Source organism: Thunnus thynnus, chromosome 12 (assembly GCF_963924715.1).
Source record: "Thunnus thynnus chromosome 12, fThuThy2.1, whole genome shotgun sequence".
In the NCBI taxonomy this organism is placed as follows: Eukaryota; Metazoa; Chordata; class Actinopteri; order Scombriformes; family Scombridae; genus Thunnus; species Thunnus thynnus.
In genome coordinates, this window is record NC_089528.1 from 31,559,306 (window position 1) to 31,579,385 (window position 20,080).

Below are 20,080 nucleotides of genomic sequence, written 5' to 3' on the forward strand. Positions count from 1 at the left end.
TATCTTCAAAAACCAGAAACAGAAACACAGATTTTACTTAAAAATGTAAAAACTTTATTGGCCACACAAACATCATTTTAAACATCATTTAATGCCATACAATCCCAGACACTGCAGCATTAACATACAAGGCAAAAATAATAAAAGCTCGTACAGGTTTCCAGTCAGATCAGTACCGCATGTTTCTCATCACAGCGTTTCTCAGTTTATCAGCTAATTCCAACCTGCTCTCAGTAGCCAGTTTCAGACCATCTACCCTCCAGGCAGGTCCGTCTACTTTGTGGAACTGTGGAAACTTGAATATAAAAATTATGAAATGAGGAAACAGTTTGAAATGTTTTTGTTTGCTTTACAGTCACAAAATATAACATGTTCAGATATTACTGGGACCAGCAGCTCATCCTCTGCAGAGGAACAACCAGCTGTTTCAGTCCAATCAATCAAACTGGCTACTGAGCATGTGCAGACGCTTTTCCACCAAGTTATCCAGAAACTACAGGAACTGAAATCTAAGGCTGCAACTAATGACTATTTTCATTATCAATTAATCTGTTGATTATATTCTGGATTAACTGATTAGTTGCTTGGTCTTTAAAATGTTGATCAGTGTTTCCCAAAGACCAAGATGACGTCTTTAAATGTCTTATTTTGTGCACAACGCAAAGATATTCAGTTTGCTGTCATAGAGATTAAAGAAACCAGAAAATATTCACATTTAATAAGCTGGAACCGGAGAATTTGGACTTTTTTCTTTTAAAAAAATGACTCAAAACAGTTCATCAATTATGAAAACGGTTGGCGATTAATTTAAAAGTTGCCAACTAATCGATTCATTGACTAATCATTGCAGCTCTACTACAATCGAACCCAAATCCAGGAAACAGCATTGTCCTGTGTGTGATTTTTATAAAGAGAAGGTTGTGTGACACTTGAAATCCAGAGAGAGATTTTACACTGAGAGTCTGAAGTACAGCTGAGGCTGATGGGAATTCATCAGTTTTGCAGGTATTTTGGTCAAAATATTGGACAAATTTAAATTCTGACCTGATGATGGTGTGAGATGAAAAGTACGACCTCGGCCATAGAAACTTTTTTTTTCTGAGGTAGGAAATGCGGCAGAGGAATTAAACCAGAACAAGGTTCCTCCTGGGGATATGTTTGTGGGTTCTTGAATGAAAAGTTCCTGAGTTCTGTAAAAAAAAGTTCTGGTGGTGGAAAAGATGCTGCAGCGATGACCCGTCAGACCGTTAAACCACCGACACCCTCGAATACAAACGGCAGCTAACAGACCTGAACTGAAGCTGCATTCACGTCACATCAGAAACACAGATGAGCTCACAGAGAAACAGTCAGTATGTTTCACTGCCTTAAACACAAGTCGTAGGTCACGAGTACGTGGAAGAGGTCGTCATAGTGAAAATGCATCTAATTATGTTGATTTTTGCAATAAACAAGCAGAATATCTTTCCTGAGAACTTTGCATCACGTAAAGAGATCTAAACATGATGACGCTCCACTTCCCTCTGTTATTTTTCTCTTTTTTATTGTTGACTCTGTACGGTCACAAATAAGATCAATTTATTTTGCTCAATGGACGCATGAACATCTTTGCCTGAACGCAGATTCACTTTCCTTGACTCTAAACTGACCCAAGTTTAGTCTGAACGCAGTTTTAAGACTTGTTGCTCAAGATGTTCATTTGTCACAAGCACTGGATTGTTTGGACTCAGTCAGACCTGAGGATGACTCCGCTGGTTATTCTCCACAACTACAGGCCACACTGACAGGATCACTGGATGTTCTTGGTTTCAAGAGGACTACAGAGAGCTGAAGTGAAAGCAGAACTGTTCCAGAAGAGTAAAAAAACCTCAAAAGCTCACTGACATTTGTAATAATGTAAATAACTAAAACTCCAGCCTCGGAACACCTACAGTGTGTCGTGTTTATGTCATTTTTTCCCAAACTTTTAATATCGTTGTTTTTGTTTTTAGCAGCCTTTAACAAACTCCATTTCCCATAATCCCAAAGACTATCTCAGGTTTAACGTCACAGTTCAACAGAAGAAGCAAACAGCAGGTAAAAAGGTGAAAAACTGACTTAAGACTCGTGGCAGTGCTGTTAAAGTCACAGAAATCTTGCAAAAAAAACATGAAACATTAAAATGGAAATAAGAAGCTCTCATGCCAGTTGGAATATAGATCACCCTAAATCAATAATTCAATACAACTAGAGAAACACTGTCTGTGTAAGTTAAATGTTATGATGTAATTGTTGTATCACGCTACAATAACCCTAACCCTAACCCTAATCTAAATGTGTTTCTATTTTACTTTTAATTTGAGGTAGTCTTGTCTTTTTGTTTCTGTTGTTTTTTTCCTTCCGTACCAAAGTCTTTTCAAATACTTTTGCTATATTGTTGTTCATGCATGTATTTAAAAGGCAAAATAGAATATATTTTGAAGACAAGAGTGTTTGTGAATATTATGAATATGGATCGTAAACCAAGTTACGGTTAAGCACATTTTCATGGGATCTGTAGTTTTTGTATCGTAGTCTTCATCACTGCGGTGGAGCCTCACTTGTAAACTTGAACATAACACTGTATTTGATGTAAAAAGGATCTCACTGATTGGACGTTTTTGATAAGAAATACAGGAAATACAGCGGTCAGTTCACTGCAGCGTTTCCTGGAAATTCATAACGGTGAGCAGAAGAAACTAGAAACATGAGAGTCGACTGTACTATTATTAACGTTTGTGTTTGCTATAAATCCGACATGACGTGAATGCAACTTGAGAGCACAACAGCTGATTTTGATATCCTTGGATCAACCAAGAAAATCACTCTATCAGTCACTTTTTCTCTATCTTTTCTTTTTTTTTATCAACAACAAGAAATATATTCATCCATAAGAGAATTAAAAAACAACAACAAAGAGATTTTAGCTAAGGTTTGTTCAGTAGTTCTTTTTGAAATTTGGACCAAAACACGTTCGTCTAGCTGCATCGTTCCAGTTTCAGTTGTGCTGAAGAAGCGTCGAGTTAATTTGGCTGCAGCATGTTTTTGATTTGCTTGGAGGTAGTCTCATCGTTCAGATGTTTGGTCGTGTACCTGCCGGGGTGGAAGGATCAATGTGATGACAAATCAATAAAATTTTGATCATATCTGATCAGAAAAGAATACGGTTACTGATGGAGTTTAATAAAAGTCAAAAGAGAGAAAATCACAGTGCAGCTGTGATCCTCTCAGACTCTCTGCTTCTGGTTTGGTTATATAACATATAATATATCCTATATGTATATAAAGGTACAGAAATGAGTGTTGTTCAGTGTGTGTGTGTTAGTGGTGTGTTAATGATGGGTTAGTGGTGTCTTAGTGGCGTGTTGGTGGCGTGTTGGTGGCGTGTTGGTGGTATGTTAGTGGTGTGTTAGTGGTGTGTTAGTGGCGTGTTGGTGGCGTGTTGGTGGCGTGTTAGTGGTATGTTAGTGGTGTGTTAGTGGTGTCTTAGTGGCGTGTTGGTGGCGTGTTGGTGGCGTGTTAGTGGTATGTTAGTGGTGTGTTAGTGGTGTGTTAGTGGCGTGTTGGTGGCGTGTTGGTGGCGTGTTAGTGGTATGTTAGTGGTGTGTTAGTGGTATGTTAGTGGTGTGTTAGTGGTGTGTTAGTGGTGTGTTGGTGGCGTGTTGGTGGCGTGTTAGTGGTATGTTAGTGGTGTGTTAATGGTTTGTTGGTGGTGTGTTAGTGGTGTGTTAGTGGTGTGTGTGTGTGTTGGTGGTGTGTTAATGGTATGTTAGTGGTGTCTTAGTGGCGTGTTAGTGGTGTGTTAGTGGTGTGTTGGTGGTGTGTTAATGGTGTGTTGGTGTGTTAGTGGTGTGTTAGTGGTGTGTGTGTGTGTTGGTGGTGTGTTGGTGTGTTGGTGGTGTGTTAATGGTGTGTTGGTGTGTTAGTGGTGTGTTAGTGGTGTGTGTATGTGTTGGTGGTGTGTTAGTGGTGTGTTGGTGTGTTGGTGGTGTGTTAATGGTGTGTTGGTGTGTTGGTGGTGTGTTAGTGGTGTGTTGGTGGTGTGTTAATGGTGTGTTAGTGGTGTGTTAGTGGTGTGTTAGTGGTGTGTGTGTGTGTTGGTGGTGTGTTAGTGGTGTGTTGGTGTGTTAGTGGTGTGTTAGTGGTGTGTTAGTGGTGTGTGTTAGTGGTGTGTTAGTGGTGTGTTAGTGGTGTGTTAGTGGTGTGTGTTAGTGGTGTGTTAGTGGTGTGTTAGTGGTGTGTTAGTGGTGTGTGTGTGTGTTAGTGGTGTGTTAGTGGTGTGTTAGTGGTGTGTTAGTGGTTGGTGTGTGTGTTAGTGGTGTGTGAGGAGACTGTCAGACCTGAGAGCGTTCAGTAATCCCTCCACGCTGCTGGGCGGCTGCTCCTTCAGCACTCTGATGCATCCTTTCATCTGCAGAAATACAAAGTTTTAACAGGTTTTATTCATCCAGAAACATCTCGCTGCAGCGGGAACATTTTAAATCAGACTGGAGAGGGCAACAGAGAAATATGCATCATTCATTATTATTATTATAATTGTGAATTTAACCAAATCTTTATTTATTTTGAATTTATTTTGCTTATTCTTCTTTTTCTTCTTTCTTTTCTCTGGCTAATGTTCCCCTCAGCTCTACGGAGCCTGTTTGTGTATTTTTTCTCTTTTCTCTTAGCTTAGTTTCCAGCAACAACCCAACAAGCTCAGAGAAACCCACTGCACACAATCAGCCCAACAAGTGGAACTTTTTGTGTTGTGTGTTTTCAGCTTGTTCTGCTGCCCTCAAGTGGCCAAAAAAGAAAATCAATTAATACAGCATACATAATTAAAAGGACTAAGTTTTGTTTTGTAGCACCCAACACTGTCCACAAATTCCACAATGTATTCATAAATAATATTGTTTTTTAACTAGTGACCTGGGAGCAAATTGTGGGATTTAGGAGAATTATAATTACTCAGTTGTATTTTTAAAGAGGACATATTCTGCACATTTCCAGCTCTGTATTTATATTCTGGGCTTTACTGGAATATCCTTCCATGATTTACAGTTTAAAAACTCCTTATTTACACGTTCATGTTCGAGTTGGAATAAGACAAATATGAGAGTAGACAACGCAAACAACACATGGAAAAACCTTAGCAACCACCTTAGCAACCGTGACTACAGAACAGTCTTTTATGGGCATATGATGAGTCGATGTCAACTCGTCAGCAAGGTAGAAGAAAATGTTGTAAAAGTGGTTCAGAGCAGGTTGAAACCCTGGGTTTTAACTTGCAGGCAGCATTTCTACATATGTTCACCTTAACTTTTGGAACTTTGACCATGTTTAACATCCGATATCAGAACAAGATATGAATAACAAAAAATCACAATAAGCAGAGTAATGTCCCCTTTAAGCTACAACAAAGCTAAAGTTTATCAAAGTAGCTAAAATTTGCTAAAACTACTTATAGAAACCAACTGAAGCTATTTGATGAAAAAATATAAAACCATAACATGTTAATGTATAAGAACATTTTATTTTATTTTAAAGTACCTAAAAACAAATCTTAAGTACTATATTTCTCCACATTATCAAACCTGCATTAACTAATGCTTTGTCCTCATCTTTTCATCAGAAACAAGTAGTGACCAACACTGACACATCATCAGCTTTTAAGTTGATATGTTGAACTTGTTAGCAAACACTTGCTTATTTCCACATCCAGCAGTTACGGAGCAACATTATCATTCATGTGGAGTCGTGTTTCTGTCCACCTGGTGAATGTAAGTCCAATATTCACTCTCTTTTAGCTCTGTTTTTACTCTCTACCAACTCCTGAGGGAAATATCTGGCTCTTTAGCTGCTAAATGCTCCACTATGTTCAGCAGCTAGTCTACAGCTAACTGTGTCTGTGAGCAGGTAGTGTACAGTGACTTTTTACAGCTTTTTCTCTAAAAACGACGCTATGAGAGACGCTGAGAGTGAACCAGAACAGTAAAGTTGCAGCCGGACAGATAAACAATGAGCTGAAACTCGTTATAAAGCTCCGTAAAGTCGAGAGGAGCTGCAGAGTCACTGATAATTCTCTGTAGGTTCATCACTACGAGCCACGACCAACACATTACACACTGACGTTTGGTATAAAAATATACATTTAAAAAGCTACAATCAAAGATAAAATTAGGAAAAAAAGAACAATATAGTTGTTATTATAAAGAATTTATAATACAAAAACAGAAATCTGTCATGAATTTTATACAATCAGTTGTATGTCAGAGTGTGTGTGTGTGTGTGTGTGTGTGTGTGTGTCTCGTTAACATACGTCTATATTGGAGGTCTTAACGAAGGCTCCAGCTGGGTGAACGTGGTCGTACAGGATGATGACGCCGACCATCACACGAAGGCAGAACAACACCGTCTCCTCGCTGGTGAAACGAGTGCGATACTCCCTGCATACACACACACACACACACACACACACACACACACACAGTCAGGTTTGTGGGTGTTCCTGTCAGTTATGATGATGATGATGATGATGATGATGATGATGATGTGTTCAGGGACTCACGGTGTTTCCAGCATCACTTTACACACACTGGCCATCGTGCTCAGACAGTCTGTCGTGTTTTCAAGTGGGACGTTTGCGTTCTGCACAAAACAACGGGACAATAAAGTTTGATTCAATAAAAACACAAACTATCAATTATGTAAGTCATGTGAGAAAAACATACAAACAGGACAAACATATTTTCATCTTATAAAAAAAATGCAAATAATGAAATAAATATGGAAACACTAGAATGTAAAATGCAAATATAACTTAAATATAGAGACAAAGAGAAATTTCCTGATGAAAGATGGATTTCATATATAATTTAAGCACAATTCAAATTATTTTTAATATGCATTGCTTTTTCTTTTAATTTGTTTACAGCAGTTTGTGAAAATGATCTCATGAAAATGAGACAAACAAACAAACAAACAAATAGAAAACAACAAAAAAAAAGAAAAAAACAAGTAAAAACAAAAAATAGAAAGTGAGTGATAAGAGCAGATGGATTCATAATAAAGCTGCATTATGACACAACGCTGACATTCATTTTTGTTTTTTTGTTTTTATTTCATTTCATGTTTTCTAATGTTTTTGTCCACAGTTTCAGTTTGTAGTAGAGACGTGTGAATGTGTTTTCTATGAATGACGTATTTGTATTTGTATTTATACTTGTTGAGGCAGCAAAATTATTTATTTTTGTGTTTGAATAAAAGGTGTAAAAATCTAGTTTTTGTTTTTATTACTTAATTTAAGGATATTAAAGTGTCTCCAGCTGGAGTCTTGTATCAGCAGCTCAGCTTTATCTGTTCAGTTGGTTGTAATCTGCAACCTCACCACTAGATGCCACTAAATCCTTCACACTAGTCCTTTTAATTAATCACCAACTACTTTGATAATTAATTCATTGTTGGGAGTCGTTCTCTGAGGGGAAAAAAAAGGTCCAAATTCTCTGATTCCAGCTTCTTGAATGTGAATATTTTCTGGTTTCTTTAGTCTCTCTGACAGTAAACTGAATATCTTTGAGTTGTGGACAAAACAAGACATCTGAAGACGTCATCTTGGACTTCGAGAAACACTGATCGTGAACAACTAATCAATAAATTAAGAAAATAATCGACAGCTTAATCAAAAATGAGACTAATCGTTAGTTGCAGCTGTTGTCTGCTGTAACCAAAAGAATATTTAATAAATATGAGTGTCTACAGTCTTTGGGGATTCCTCCCAGCGCTGCTGTCTCAGGATTCATCTGCAGGAAAATAAAACTTTGGTCCAAATGTTCAGTTAGAAATTATGAATCTGAGGGAGACTTTAAATACTTTTTAATTTCCCTTTGGGATGAATAAAGTATCTGTTTATCTATGTTTAATGTCTGGTTAGTGAGAGATTAAAGGGATAATTTGTATGTTTTTGAAGTGGGGTTGTATGAGGTAGTTATCCATAGTTAGTGCACGTCCTGCAGTAGATTTGGGTCCTTTCCTTTTTCCTTTTCCTTCTGCATTACATTTACTGAATTGTAGAACTTCCTCATTCCTTCCCACATATCACGCTGCAGATCAGCTGTTTGGGCCAGAAAGTGCTGCTGTGGTGTAATTCAGAGTGCAGCATGTGTAGGAATACGGAAGTTCTATGGTTGAGAAAATGTAGTGCCAAAGGAAAGAGCTGTCTGACAGCAAATATTCATTTTTTAGGAGGCTGAAATAGGTTTCGCTGCTGGCTCAGTTCACAGCAGTACAGAGCAGTGGAGGCGAGCGACCCAAATCTACTGCAGGTTAATACACTGACTACAGATAACGATCATATACAAGCACACTTCAAAAAAAAAAGCGAGCTATCCCTTTAAATGTGTTTTTTTCATTATTTTAAAAAACAAGCATTATGTAAATAATATTTAGCTGAACATAAATCTATGCTGCAGAAAACTGCTGCCAAAAGGATTTATTTCAAACTGTAAACTCACACTTTAAACACTAAACTAGTCAAATCAAGAGATTTATCACCATTTGTACAAGTACAGAACAGTCCGGGTACAGTTCACTGAGTCATACTATACTAACACTAGTAGTATAGTGGGGGGGGGGGCAGAATTAGTTCTTTAGTTTTCTCTATGATGAGAACAAGGTCGTTGTTCTCTCCATAGTGATTTTATTTACCTGTTCTGCTGACGATTGTTGTGTCATCTGCATATTTAATAATGATGTTGTTGTTCTGGGTGGAAACAGTCATAGGTGTGCAGGGTAAAGACTTTAGGGGGGTTCCTGTACTGACCACCTGTCACAGGTGGGTGTTGGTCTGCCGGCTTCACTATCAGCTTCATAGTTCAGATCGAAAACTTTGCTTTTAATGATTTCATGACCTTTGTTTCTTCTTGTTCCTTCAGCTGGTTGTTGTTCTCTTCTCTGTTTGTTTTCAGAGTTTTCTCTGAGCTCATCTTAACACCTGGACGTATCTGCAGGATTTATGACATCACAGCTAGTTTGGAGCCAATCGTGGTCCAGTATGCGACCGATACAGGTGTGATGTGGACATTTGAAGCTTTAGTTAGTGAGGCTTTAGTGAGATGTAGTGAGGGTGACCTCTGCTGGTGGTGTATGAAATAACACGACAGTCTTTTTATTTATTCATTTGTTCCCTCATTGATTTTATTTGTCTTTGTTTCTTTATTTTATCTAGTTTTTATTTCACTATATTTCACTAAATTGCCCTATACTGTATGAAAGATACCATACAAATGATGATTGATTGATTGATTGATTGATTGATTGTGGCGACTCTATTCAACGAATCATTTTTTAAATGTACAAATTCAGAAAAGTCACATTTTTCTGTCTTATGTGTTTCTTGTTTTTTGAAGTTTTTTCAGCAACAAAAAAATCAAAAAGTGTAATTAGGTTGATTAAAAAAATACATTATATATATACTGAACACATTATATTCAAAGTGAATGAATATTTTAATGAAGAGGTGAATTGTTCAATAAATTATTTAAATAAACAAATACTAAATAAATGCAAACATTAAAAATTTGTGTATAATCCACAAAGAGATAGTGAAATAAATGTATAAATGTGTAATAAACAACATTTATTTATTATTTAACTGTTGTTTTTGTAGTTTATTTTTTCACTTCAATTGTACGGCTTTTTAACCCATTAAATTTTAAATCAACTATAAAGAAATAATTCAACTTTTGTTATTATTATTTAACAATATTATTAAATGTTATTTTGTGTTGAGTCAGTCGATTTATTTGCTAAAAAGTCACGTTTGTTCCTGCTTCGGTGGCGTGAAATGAAATAATCTGAACTCACATCTGAGACGAACTTTGTCATGGCGTCGCTTAGCGTCTTCAGCATGGGCGTGGCGCTGGCGTAAAACAGAGACATCCGATTGGCCAGCTCGTTGTTGACCTCGTTCCCCGCGTCGGCCTGAAAAAGGTGAGAAAATCAAACACCCAATGTTTCTATTTTACATTATAATTTAAAATTGTTACAATTTTGACCCAAATATGAGACATTTGCAACAAAATGGTGGTTGTACATTAGACATTTATGTCATTTTTCTGTTTTATTTTATCTTAAATTATGGTGGAGATGACAAACACATCAAATCTGTCGGGCTGAGTTTAGGAGAAATGTGTCTAAAATGCTTCATGAGTTCTTGTTTCACAGTAAACAAACAACTGATTCATGGTTCTTCGTGTCTTACAGACAAGTTGTTAATTCTCATGCGGCTGATGGTTCGGCGGTAGTAGCTGAAGTCGTTCTGGATGGCGGGGTTCGTCATCTGCAACACAAGACAACAAAACAGAGAGGAAGAATGTGAGGAGGAGGAGGAGGTGCAGTGAACCTTGAGCTTGGACAGGATGTGTCAGAGGTGAAGCAGGAGACGATATTATCAACTCAGTTCGTCCTACTACAGTAAAAGTACATAAGTATTATGAGCTTGATGTAGTTAAAGTATTGCAGTAAAAGTAGTGGTTTGGTCCCTCTGACTGATATATTATTATATATGACATCATTAGATTATTAATAGTGAAGCATCAGTGTTAGAGCAGCATGTTACTGTTGTAGCTGCTGGAGGTGGAGCTAGTTTACACTACTTTATATACAGTTAGCTAGTTTAGTCCAGTGGTTCCCAACCTAGGGGTCGGGCCCCTCCAAAGGGTCAGCAGATAAATCTGAGGGGTGGTGAGATGATTAATGGGAGAGGAAAGAAGAAAAAACAAAGTTCTGATACACAAATCTGTTTTCAGTTTCTGGACTTTTTCTCTAATCTTTGATTTTTGCTGAAATATTGGATCATTTGAACATTTATTGAAATGAAAGCATGTGAGAAGTTTAGAGGGAAAAATCACTATTTGGTGGAGCTGTTAACAACTCATAGACATGTGAAATGTGACCCCGACTACACACTGCTTTTTGTAAGACGTCAAAAGCCAAAAAGGTTGGAAACCACTGGTTTCATCTTTAACAATGTGTTGTATTTTAAAAGCTTGTTATATTATCCATTGTGTCAAATCTTCATCTGAAAAGTAACTAAAGCTGTCAAATAAATGTAGTGGAGTAGAAAGTACAATATTTCCCTCTGAAATGTAGAAAGTAGCATCACATGGAAATACTCAAGTAAAGTACAAGTACTTGAGTAAATGTGTTTGGTTACCAACGTCCTGACAAAAGACAGCAGACAGCTGCCATCACATGTTCTATGATGTTGACCAATAGGAGCACAGAGTGCAGAACTGTATAAATATGTAATTTAAAAATCTATCGATTATTTATTTTTCCTTTTGTTGTGTGTTTTGTTTATAAAGCAGCACTTTGTAAACAATGTTTTTAAAAAGTGCTTTATACAGTACTGTGCAGAGGTTTTACAGTCTTTTCTATAATGCAACATCAGGGAGGCGTCTGATTGGTCTAAAATCTCTTCTGTAGCATGACAACGAACCCAAACATCCAGCCAGAGTCATAAAGATCTATCTTCAGCTATGACTTCGGATCAAGTTAACTGATCAATACAAAATCATTCATGGTATTCATTCTGAAAACATCCTCACTTGAGTTTTAGTGCCTTAAACTTTTGCACAGTGCTGTAAATAAAGTTACTATTATAATTATAATGATTATACGAAGAGCGAAGATGAGGAGGAGAACCTTGAGCTCGTCGAAGCGCAGCGTGAAGTGCAGGATGTGAGCGAACTGACGAGCCAGAGCCTGTTTCTGCTCCAGCTGCTGAGTAGGACTGGAGTCAGAGCTGGTGAGAACTTTCAGGAGACACCAAAGACTGGTCTCTGAGGGGGGGGAACAGAGAGGGACGGGTAAGTTTCCTTTAATCAATAACCCCACATTCAATCCATCCAAACTTCTTCAACTCCAATCACAACTTTCCAAAATGAGCAAGAAGCAGGAAACACTAATGTTCTGTATTAAAAAAGTCAAATAATCTAAAAGGAAAACCTCTTTCACTGCTCATATGGACACCTGACTGCTGGTTTAACACACTGGAAACATTGTGAACTCGTCCTTTCACTTATTGGACTGATGCAAGAAAATCATTGCTGCAGTTTTTTTGGGTTTTAACTGCTGCACAGTCTGTAAGTTTAATGTCAGCCTCTATTCTCCTTCAACCATTAACCCTGAAGTTAGACTTGTTGCATTTCACATCAGGCTACCAAGAACTTTACACCATCTCTCTCTCAAAATACACAGCAGACTCGACATCATGGTTTAAAAAAGCCTACTTGTGCCGCATCATCAGCGTATTTTGCAGAAGAAGAATGAAGAACAGACGTTTATTAATAGCGAGCTGCTCTTACCGAGTTTCTGTGTGAACTCATAGAAGGTTTTGAGCTTTGACACCAGAGGAACCACAGCAGACCAGGCCTTCTCCTGCACCCCCTCCACACCGGGGCTCTGTATGGCCTGCACACACACACACACACACACACACACACACACACACACACAAGTTAAAACAACAAACATTTAAACGATAAAACATCTTTAAAGAATAAAATATCAGGAGATTTTTCAGCTGCAACGATGAACCAATGAATCGATTAGTTGAGTGACGGAGTAAAGAAGGAGAAAAAGAAGTGAAATCCTGGACGAAGCTTCCTGAAGCTGACCAATCAGAACAGAGTGGGCTCATCGGGAGGGCGGGGCTTAAAGAGACAGGAGCTAAAAACGGCCTGTTTCAGACAGAGGCTGAACTGAGGGGCTGCATAAAGGACCAGTAGAAGATAAATGTATTGACTTTCAACTAAAATAATATACTTAAATTAGCCACAGAGGCATTCAGCTAATTAAGATTCTTGGATGTCAGTCATGAAAAACTGTTTGCCTCCTCTTCCTCACACCTGATCCTCATCACCTGGACCTGAGCTACACGCACCTCCTGCATTCATGCTCCACACTGTGCTCAGTGTCAGAACTGCATGAGTATACAAATAATCACATGGTGGCTTAGATACGATAAAATAAAACCTATATGAGCTCCGACAATAAATAAGATTTTAAGTTTTTATCTGTAAATCATGAAATTCCAGTAGAGCCCCAGAATATAATAAAATATAGAGCTGGAAATGTGCAGAATATGAGTTCACAATTTCTCAAGTGTGTGTTAAACCATCAGTCAGGTGTCTGTAATCATTCCTCCTGTTCATACTGGATATTAAAAGACATTTGAAATGTGTTTTCAATGCATTTAAAAGTCTGTGTGAAGCTTCTATTCAGCTTCAGCAGTCTGAGTTCGTCATATCAAGTGGATATCTGACACATTTACAGTCTTTGTGTTTCCCTGTTGAGCTGCAGGTGGAAGTATAGTAACAAAAAGAGGAACTTTGGCACTAAAAAGACTGTAACGTTGAAAGATATCTACTTGATTTGACTCATTTGGACGCTGAAGCTTCATATTAGCTTCAGATAAACTTTTGGACTGTGGATTTTGTCCTCCATCACTTCCATTGTAAGGTCATTTTAATGGTCAGTATGAACGGGAGGAATTTGAGTTCCTGACTGTTGTTTTAAGAGACTAGAAAGATTGTGAACTCGTCCTTTAACCTTAATTATCTACAGCTGATGTCGACAGCCGACGCTCAGATAAACACGAGAAGCTTCCTGAATGTTTTCTGTTGATAATAAGAAGAGTGAGGAGAGATAAAAAGGTTCGATGAGAGTTTTCTATTCTGTATCCGTGTTACCTGTCGTATCTCCTCTCCTGCTCCTCTGTACGCCTGCAGGTCATCCAGGATGACCTGAGCCTCCGTCAGCACCTGGTTCACCTTCTCCCACACCTCCGTCTCCGACTGCGAGGGCTGAGCATCTGCGGTGGAGACACGAGAGGTCGAAGGTCGAAACCACACTCCCTGCTGATGTACAGTGTGTGTGTGTGTGTGTGTGTGTGTGTTTACTGTGTTCAACTTACTCTCAAAGTCCAGGAAGAAGTTTCCACCGTTGTTGTCGATGTCTCTGGTTAACACCTTGATCAGGTTCCCCATGCTGCTGTCGACACACAGGATGAAAACATTTCAGCAGCTGTTCACCAATAAAACACCCATTGATTGATTAGCTGACTGACAAAAAATTAACCAGCAACTATTTTGATAATCGAATAATCGTTTTAGTCTTTTTTTTTAGAGCAAAAATGTCAAATATTTGGTGGTTTCAGCTTCTCAGACGTGAAGATTTGATGCTTTTCTTTGTCACAAATGACTGAATGTCTCGGACAAAACAAGACATTTGAAGACGTCGTCTTTGACTCTTTGGGAAATTATAACAAGCTTTTTTTTGTTACTACTTACTGACATTTTATAGACAAAACGATTAATCGATTAATCAAGACAATAATGTGTGTTGCTCATAACTCTTCCTGTAACTCACAGACTCAATAAATAAAAAGCTCCTGATCATTTCATTCTGAGTTTATTCTCAAACCACTTTTTGAAGGACATATGATGAATCTGCACACTGTCACACTTTGCTTTTTTTGCACAGAAATGCACATTTTCAGTCCTCTCCACCTTCATAAACCCTCCTCAGTACCATCACACTGATCAGAACCACAAGGATTAGTTGATTCTTCTTTATGAAGGCATCTTCTTGGAACGATTACAGCAAGAAAAACATGTTTCATGTTTCATTTGAGCTCCTGACTGTTGGTTTAAGACACACTCAAAAAAACTGTGAACTCGTCCTTTAAGATTTCTCTCAGCCTTCAAAGACATTTAAAACCTCTTCAACATCCCTGACTCAAACACGTCTTTATTTTACATTCTAGCTGAGATCTGTTGTTTTCTTTACTGTTTGTTCTGAATATCAGTTTGTGGCGGTAAAGGAGCCTCACGCAGCTCAGAGCAGAGACACAGCTGGAGCCATGATTTCTTTGTTCTGTTGTTTTCTTGCTTTCCACGGTTGCACTGATCAAATAAAAATGCAATACACACCTTCTTCCTGTGTACATTACATCCACATTGTGTATCAGTGGCATCTGTTTGACTTAAATGAGCCTCTACACTAAAAACAATCCAAAAAATACCAAATCTGTCAGGCTGAATTTTGGGGAAATGTGTTTAAAATGATGCAGCAGACATGTAGAATATTTACTCTGATAAAGGAAACATATGATACCGTCAGACAGTCTGGAATGAAATGATCTTAACGACTTTAAAGCTACTTCAGGCAGAGTTTAACTTTCTGTTTTCTGCTCTGCAGGCTGGCACGACTGAGTTTGTGAGACACAAAGTGAACCGGAAGCAACGTCTTCTGGTTAAAAGCAGTAAAAAGAGGAAGTGATGAAGTCTCTGAAAGTTTGGCCTAAATTTAAATCAAAGGAAGTGCTGCAGACTGATCAGGTAAAACGCTCAGAAAACAACACCACACTTCTGACTAGAGAGACCAAAACGCACACGGTCGTCGTCCTCCAACGACAACTGAACAAAGATTCATCGACTCCACATTGTTAAAGTCGTGACAGCACAGTGTAAAAATAGCTCAGCTGCAGAACTCTTCAAACCAAATCACACTAGTTTACTTCCCTTAAATTCCCTCAATTTCCCCATTAACAGAAGTTTATTTGTGTTGAATATAGTTGTGAATCAAAAGACTCAATAACGTCTTTTATTGAACTGTAAGCAACGAGAATCTTTTAGTAAAACCTTAAACTGAGAGGAGAGAAGTGTTTCGTATAAACTGTATGTAACATCCTTCTTGAATTTGAAGAGCTGTGGGATCATTTCAGGTTGTTTTAATGATATGCAGTTTATAGAGATGCAACATGTGATCAATATTTCAGTGTTGTTGCTGCTACAGATGGAACTTAAACGTCTTGTTTTTTTGTTGTTCATTTGTGTCATAAACATACAAACATCCACCTGTGAACTTTAACGAGATTTGAGACGCAACGATCAGTCTTTTAATAATCAAACGATGAATCGATTGATGAATCAGTCATTTTTTGTGTCTCTGCTCTCAGCTGCTCAAATGTGACGATTTGCTGCTTTTCTTTATCAAACATGACAATAAATTGAATATTTTTTTGACACTGTGGGCAATTTTTATGAACTAAATGACCAATCAATTGATTGAGACAATAATGGATTCATTGATAATGAAAATCATCATTAGTTGCAGCCCCCAGAGACGAACATTTTAAGGAGACTAATTAACCTTCTTGTTTCTATAGCAACCAATAACATTCTGTATTTATTACTTATGTAATTAATCATTTATTACTTCATATATGGTTTCGAGCTTCAGCTACAACACTTAACCATTATATTGTTGTAATATTGTTAATCACTGACCAACAACGTCGCTCCTGTGATGACACTGACATGCAGTTGAAAGCTCAAAAAAAAAAAAAAAAAAAAAGCTAGGAAGTGTTCCTTGAGTTGAGATGATTTTGTCTTTTACATTTATCTGACAGCAAAGTCTAAACCTGCTGCTTACAAGTGCTGCACTAAAGCACCATTCTGAGGTACTTTATGCTACTTTACACTTTTATTCTCACAACAGTTCAGAAGAAAATATTGTAGTTTTTACTCCACAACATTTATATGACAGCTGGAGATACTTGTTACTTTGTGGATTTGGATTAAACTACCCAACAGAACATAGTTAGCTTGTTCTCAACCAGTAGCCGTTTACATGTTGCTACATCAGTGATAATAATCAATATCATAATATATAATCACATAACACACTGACAGGATCCATTCTACACGAGTACTTTTACTTTCGATGCTTCAAGTATATTTAGCTTCTTCTTCTTTTACTAAAATGAGATGTTAAATGCAGAACTTGTGCAGAGTATTTTAACATCACGGTATTTCCACCACTGTTAACATGGAAACTGTATTTTAATGTCACATTACTTGCACGAATTGTTGAGCTGTTTAATCAATACAAAGTTTCCTGTACACCACATGTGTCTTGATGGCTGGAGATTCATTCACATTTGAACATGATGCACTGCTGCACATTTAATGATAAAGCAGCAGCAGCAGCAGCAGCAGCGTGCAGGAGTCAGACAGAGCTGCAACATTTTAAATAGTGGTCAATGTTCGATGTGTGAATCTGCTTCAAGTTTCACACATCAAACATTGAACACTACTGTGAAACTAGCTCCTCTTTCTCTTTGATACTCAATTCTAGATTTAGCTGCCTACACATCTGTGCTATTACTCCAGTAATATCTGGAATGCAGTAGTTTTACTTGTACTGGAATATTGTGTGTGCAGTGTTTTGTGGTTTTGATATAAAGGATTCGAATACTTCTTCCACTACAGATCATATTTGATGATTTTCATATCATATAAAAAGTATAAAGTTTGACAAAATAGAAAGATTTGAAGTATAAATACCTCTCAGCTGGACTTTATACCCTGGTAAATGCAGGTTACTTGGCTGCTTATTACAGTACGTAGAAACACATCTGCTGCCCTTGTTTTGTTGGTGTCGTCACATACCTTCAGTAAACCTCCGTGATGTTGATGTTTCACTAATCTGATCTCAGAGCAGAAATAAAAACGTCCATCAAACCGAAGCGTCGCCTCCTTATAACTGACTTAAGAGTAAAAACAGAACAAGTAAAGAAGGTAAAGTTGAACTTTGAACCTTACAGTCAGACTGAGACCTTTTCCTGGTGAGACTGCTGCAGTAGTCTGCAGGACCTGACATGTCTGATCTGATCCACCCAGAAGACTGATCCCCTCCCCTCCTCATCCACCAGATCCCCCCCTCCCTCCCTCCCCCGTGCAGAAACACCACCCATCCGCCCCTCACCTGCAGTGATAGCTGATCGATATCTGGGGATCGATACCGTGTCTGGATCCGGTGTGTAAGCGGTGGTCCAGGTGTCTCCCGGCGGTCCGCCTCCTCTACATGCTGAGTGAGTGTGAACCCGGAAAACAGCCGCTCGGCGCTCCGTTAACTATAAAAGGAGTGATTTCCTCAGGAGGAACTGAACTCTGAGCCAATCAATGAGCCGTGAAGGCACAAGCTGCGACTGCAAACTCACAGTCGGCCGACGGAGGCAACCTGAGCTCCGCTGCGACTGTAACAGACACAGAGGGGCGACTTTTGAGGCATGTATGGAAGATTAATTCTGCCAAGAAAAGAAAAAAAACGATAAACAGTTAGGAATGGTAAAAAAATAATAATACTGTGGTGGAAAGACAAAATTATGAGAAAGTCACAGTTCTGACTTTCTAAATCAAAATTATGAGAAAGTTAAAAGTAGAAGAAGCTGTCTAGTTAATCTAATTTTAAGTTTTATTTACTTAATTTTGACCTAGTATCTCAAAATTGTGCTTTCAAGGTGCAGTGTGTAGAATATAGTCGCATCTAGCAGAACGGACTTCACAGAAATGGAATATAATATTCATAAGTATGTTGTAATTAGAATAAAAAAATAAGAATCATGTTTTCATAACCTTGAAATGAGCCCTTTATATCTAAATAGGGAGCAAGTCCTTGTCCACAGAGCTCACCATGTTGAATGGCGGCTGACTCCTAAATGCCACTAAATCTTGCTCACTGGTCCTTCAATGTTTCACAATTATGACTTTAAAAATGTCTGAATGATGACTTATTAATTCATATTTTTTAGGTAGTATCTCATAATTTTGACTTCTCAAATCAAAATGAGTATCTCAAAATTGTGACATAATATAATTTACTATATTATGTCATTTAGTTTGGACTCTAAAAACACATTTTTCACTTACAAAGTCATAATTTTGACTTTTTATCTCATAATTTTGACTTATTAAGTCATATTTTTGAGAAGAACTTTGTAATTTTGACTTACCATCCCTTAGGTATAACTTAAAAAGTAACTTTCTGACTCTCTAAATTGAAAATTATGAGAAATTCAAAAGAAGAAAAAGTTGTCAAATTAATCAATTGATCAACCCAAAAAGTTGGGTTTTCTTAATTTTGACATGGTATCTCAAAATTGTGACTTAATTTCTCAAAATTGTGACTTAATTTCTAATAAGTTTGACTGAAAAGTCAAAATTATCACTTATTAGCTCATAATTATACTTATTAGATCTTAATTATTTATGAGGTACCTCAGAAATAATTTGCCTTTTAATCAAAATGTTTCATTGAAAGGTGCTCTGGAGGACAACCTGGCAGCCGATGACATAGTGGAGATCACTGGAGGAAGACAGGAAGGTGAGCGGAAGGAGCCACAGGAACAGAGGACTGCTGCAGCTCAGCAGGGACCAGTGACTGCTGCAGCTCAGGAACAGGGGACTGCTGCAGCTCAGCAGGAAGAGAGGGCTGCTGCATCTCAGGAACAGAGGACTGCTGCAGCTCAGCAGGGACCAGTGACTGCTGCATCTCAGGAACAGAGGACTGCTGCAGCTCAGCAGGAACCAGTGACTGCTGCAGCTCGGGCTCAGCGGATTTCTGCTACACAGGAAGAGAGGGCTGCTGCAGCTCAGGAACAGGAGACCACTACAGTTAAGCAGGAACAGGGGACCGCTGCAATTCAGGACCAAGGTAATGCTGCAGCTCAGCAAGAACAGGGAAAGGCTGCAGCACAGAAACAGGCTGGGTGTCAGTAGTTGTGCTGGGCAGCGGAGCCTTGGTGGTGCCGGACTGCTGAGAGAGCCAGTGGTGTCCGGAGCCATGGGGACCACGCCTCCTTTTGGAGACTCCATGGTACCCCATGAAAATGGCAAGATGAGTCCCTTCAAAGGGAGACCGGGGGTGACCAGGAGCTGAGCTTTGGGCTGGAAGCTTGGAACCTGGGGCTGAAGATTGGGCTGGAAGCTTGGGAGAACGGGGGTCCAGGGCAGGGAAGCAGGGCTGATGAGATGAGACGAGGGGCTGGAGACAGAGCAGATGGAACTGCAGGGAACAGGAGACAGGGTTAGGTAAGGGGAAAACAGGCAACAAGAAAACTGGTAATGTATGAAAATGGCTTGAAGCATAGACTGACTGGTGCAGAGGCTACGATCTGACAGTGTTTGTGGAGGTCTTGATTATTGAGATGATGTGCTGGTGTTTTTTTTGTCAT

At 38.5% G+C, this 20,080-nt stretch overlaps 1 protein-coding gene across 4 annotated transcripts; it reads right to left on the reverse strand.

Annotated features, from left to right (window-relative positions):
* Positions 1-31: 31 nt before the first annotated feature.
* On the reverse strand, positions 32-18,097 carry LOC137194757 (CYFIP-related Rac1 interactor B-like). 4 transcript variants are annotated; one of them, XM_067606885.1, is made up of 11 exons: positions 17,833-18,097; positions 13,976-14,049; positions 13,752-13,873; positions 12,366-12,471; positions 11,704-11,840; positions 10,259-10,336; positions 9,862-9,978; positions 6,569-6,648; positions 6,320-6,446; positions 4,359-4,429; positions 32-3,111 (listed from the first exon to the last, which is right to left on the reverse strand). In XM_067606885.1, the coding sequence occupies exons 2-11, from the start codon at positions 14,046-14,048 to the stop codon at positions 3,042-3,044; spliced, it is 981 nt and encodes a 326-aa protein (XP_067462986.1). In that variant the 5' UTR covers position 14,049; positions 17,833-18,097; the 3' UTR covers positions 32-3,041. The 4 variants fall into 4 exon arrangements, with proteins under 4 accessions (XP_067462986.1, XP_067462987.1, XP_067462988.1 ...); XM_067606886.1 differs by having other exon boundaries at positions 13,976-14,052; XM_067606887.1 differs by lacking the exon at positions 17,833-18,097 and adding an exon at positions 17,517-17,737.
* Positions 18,098-20,080: the final 1,983 nt, after the last annotated feature.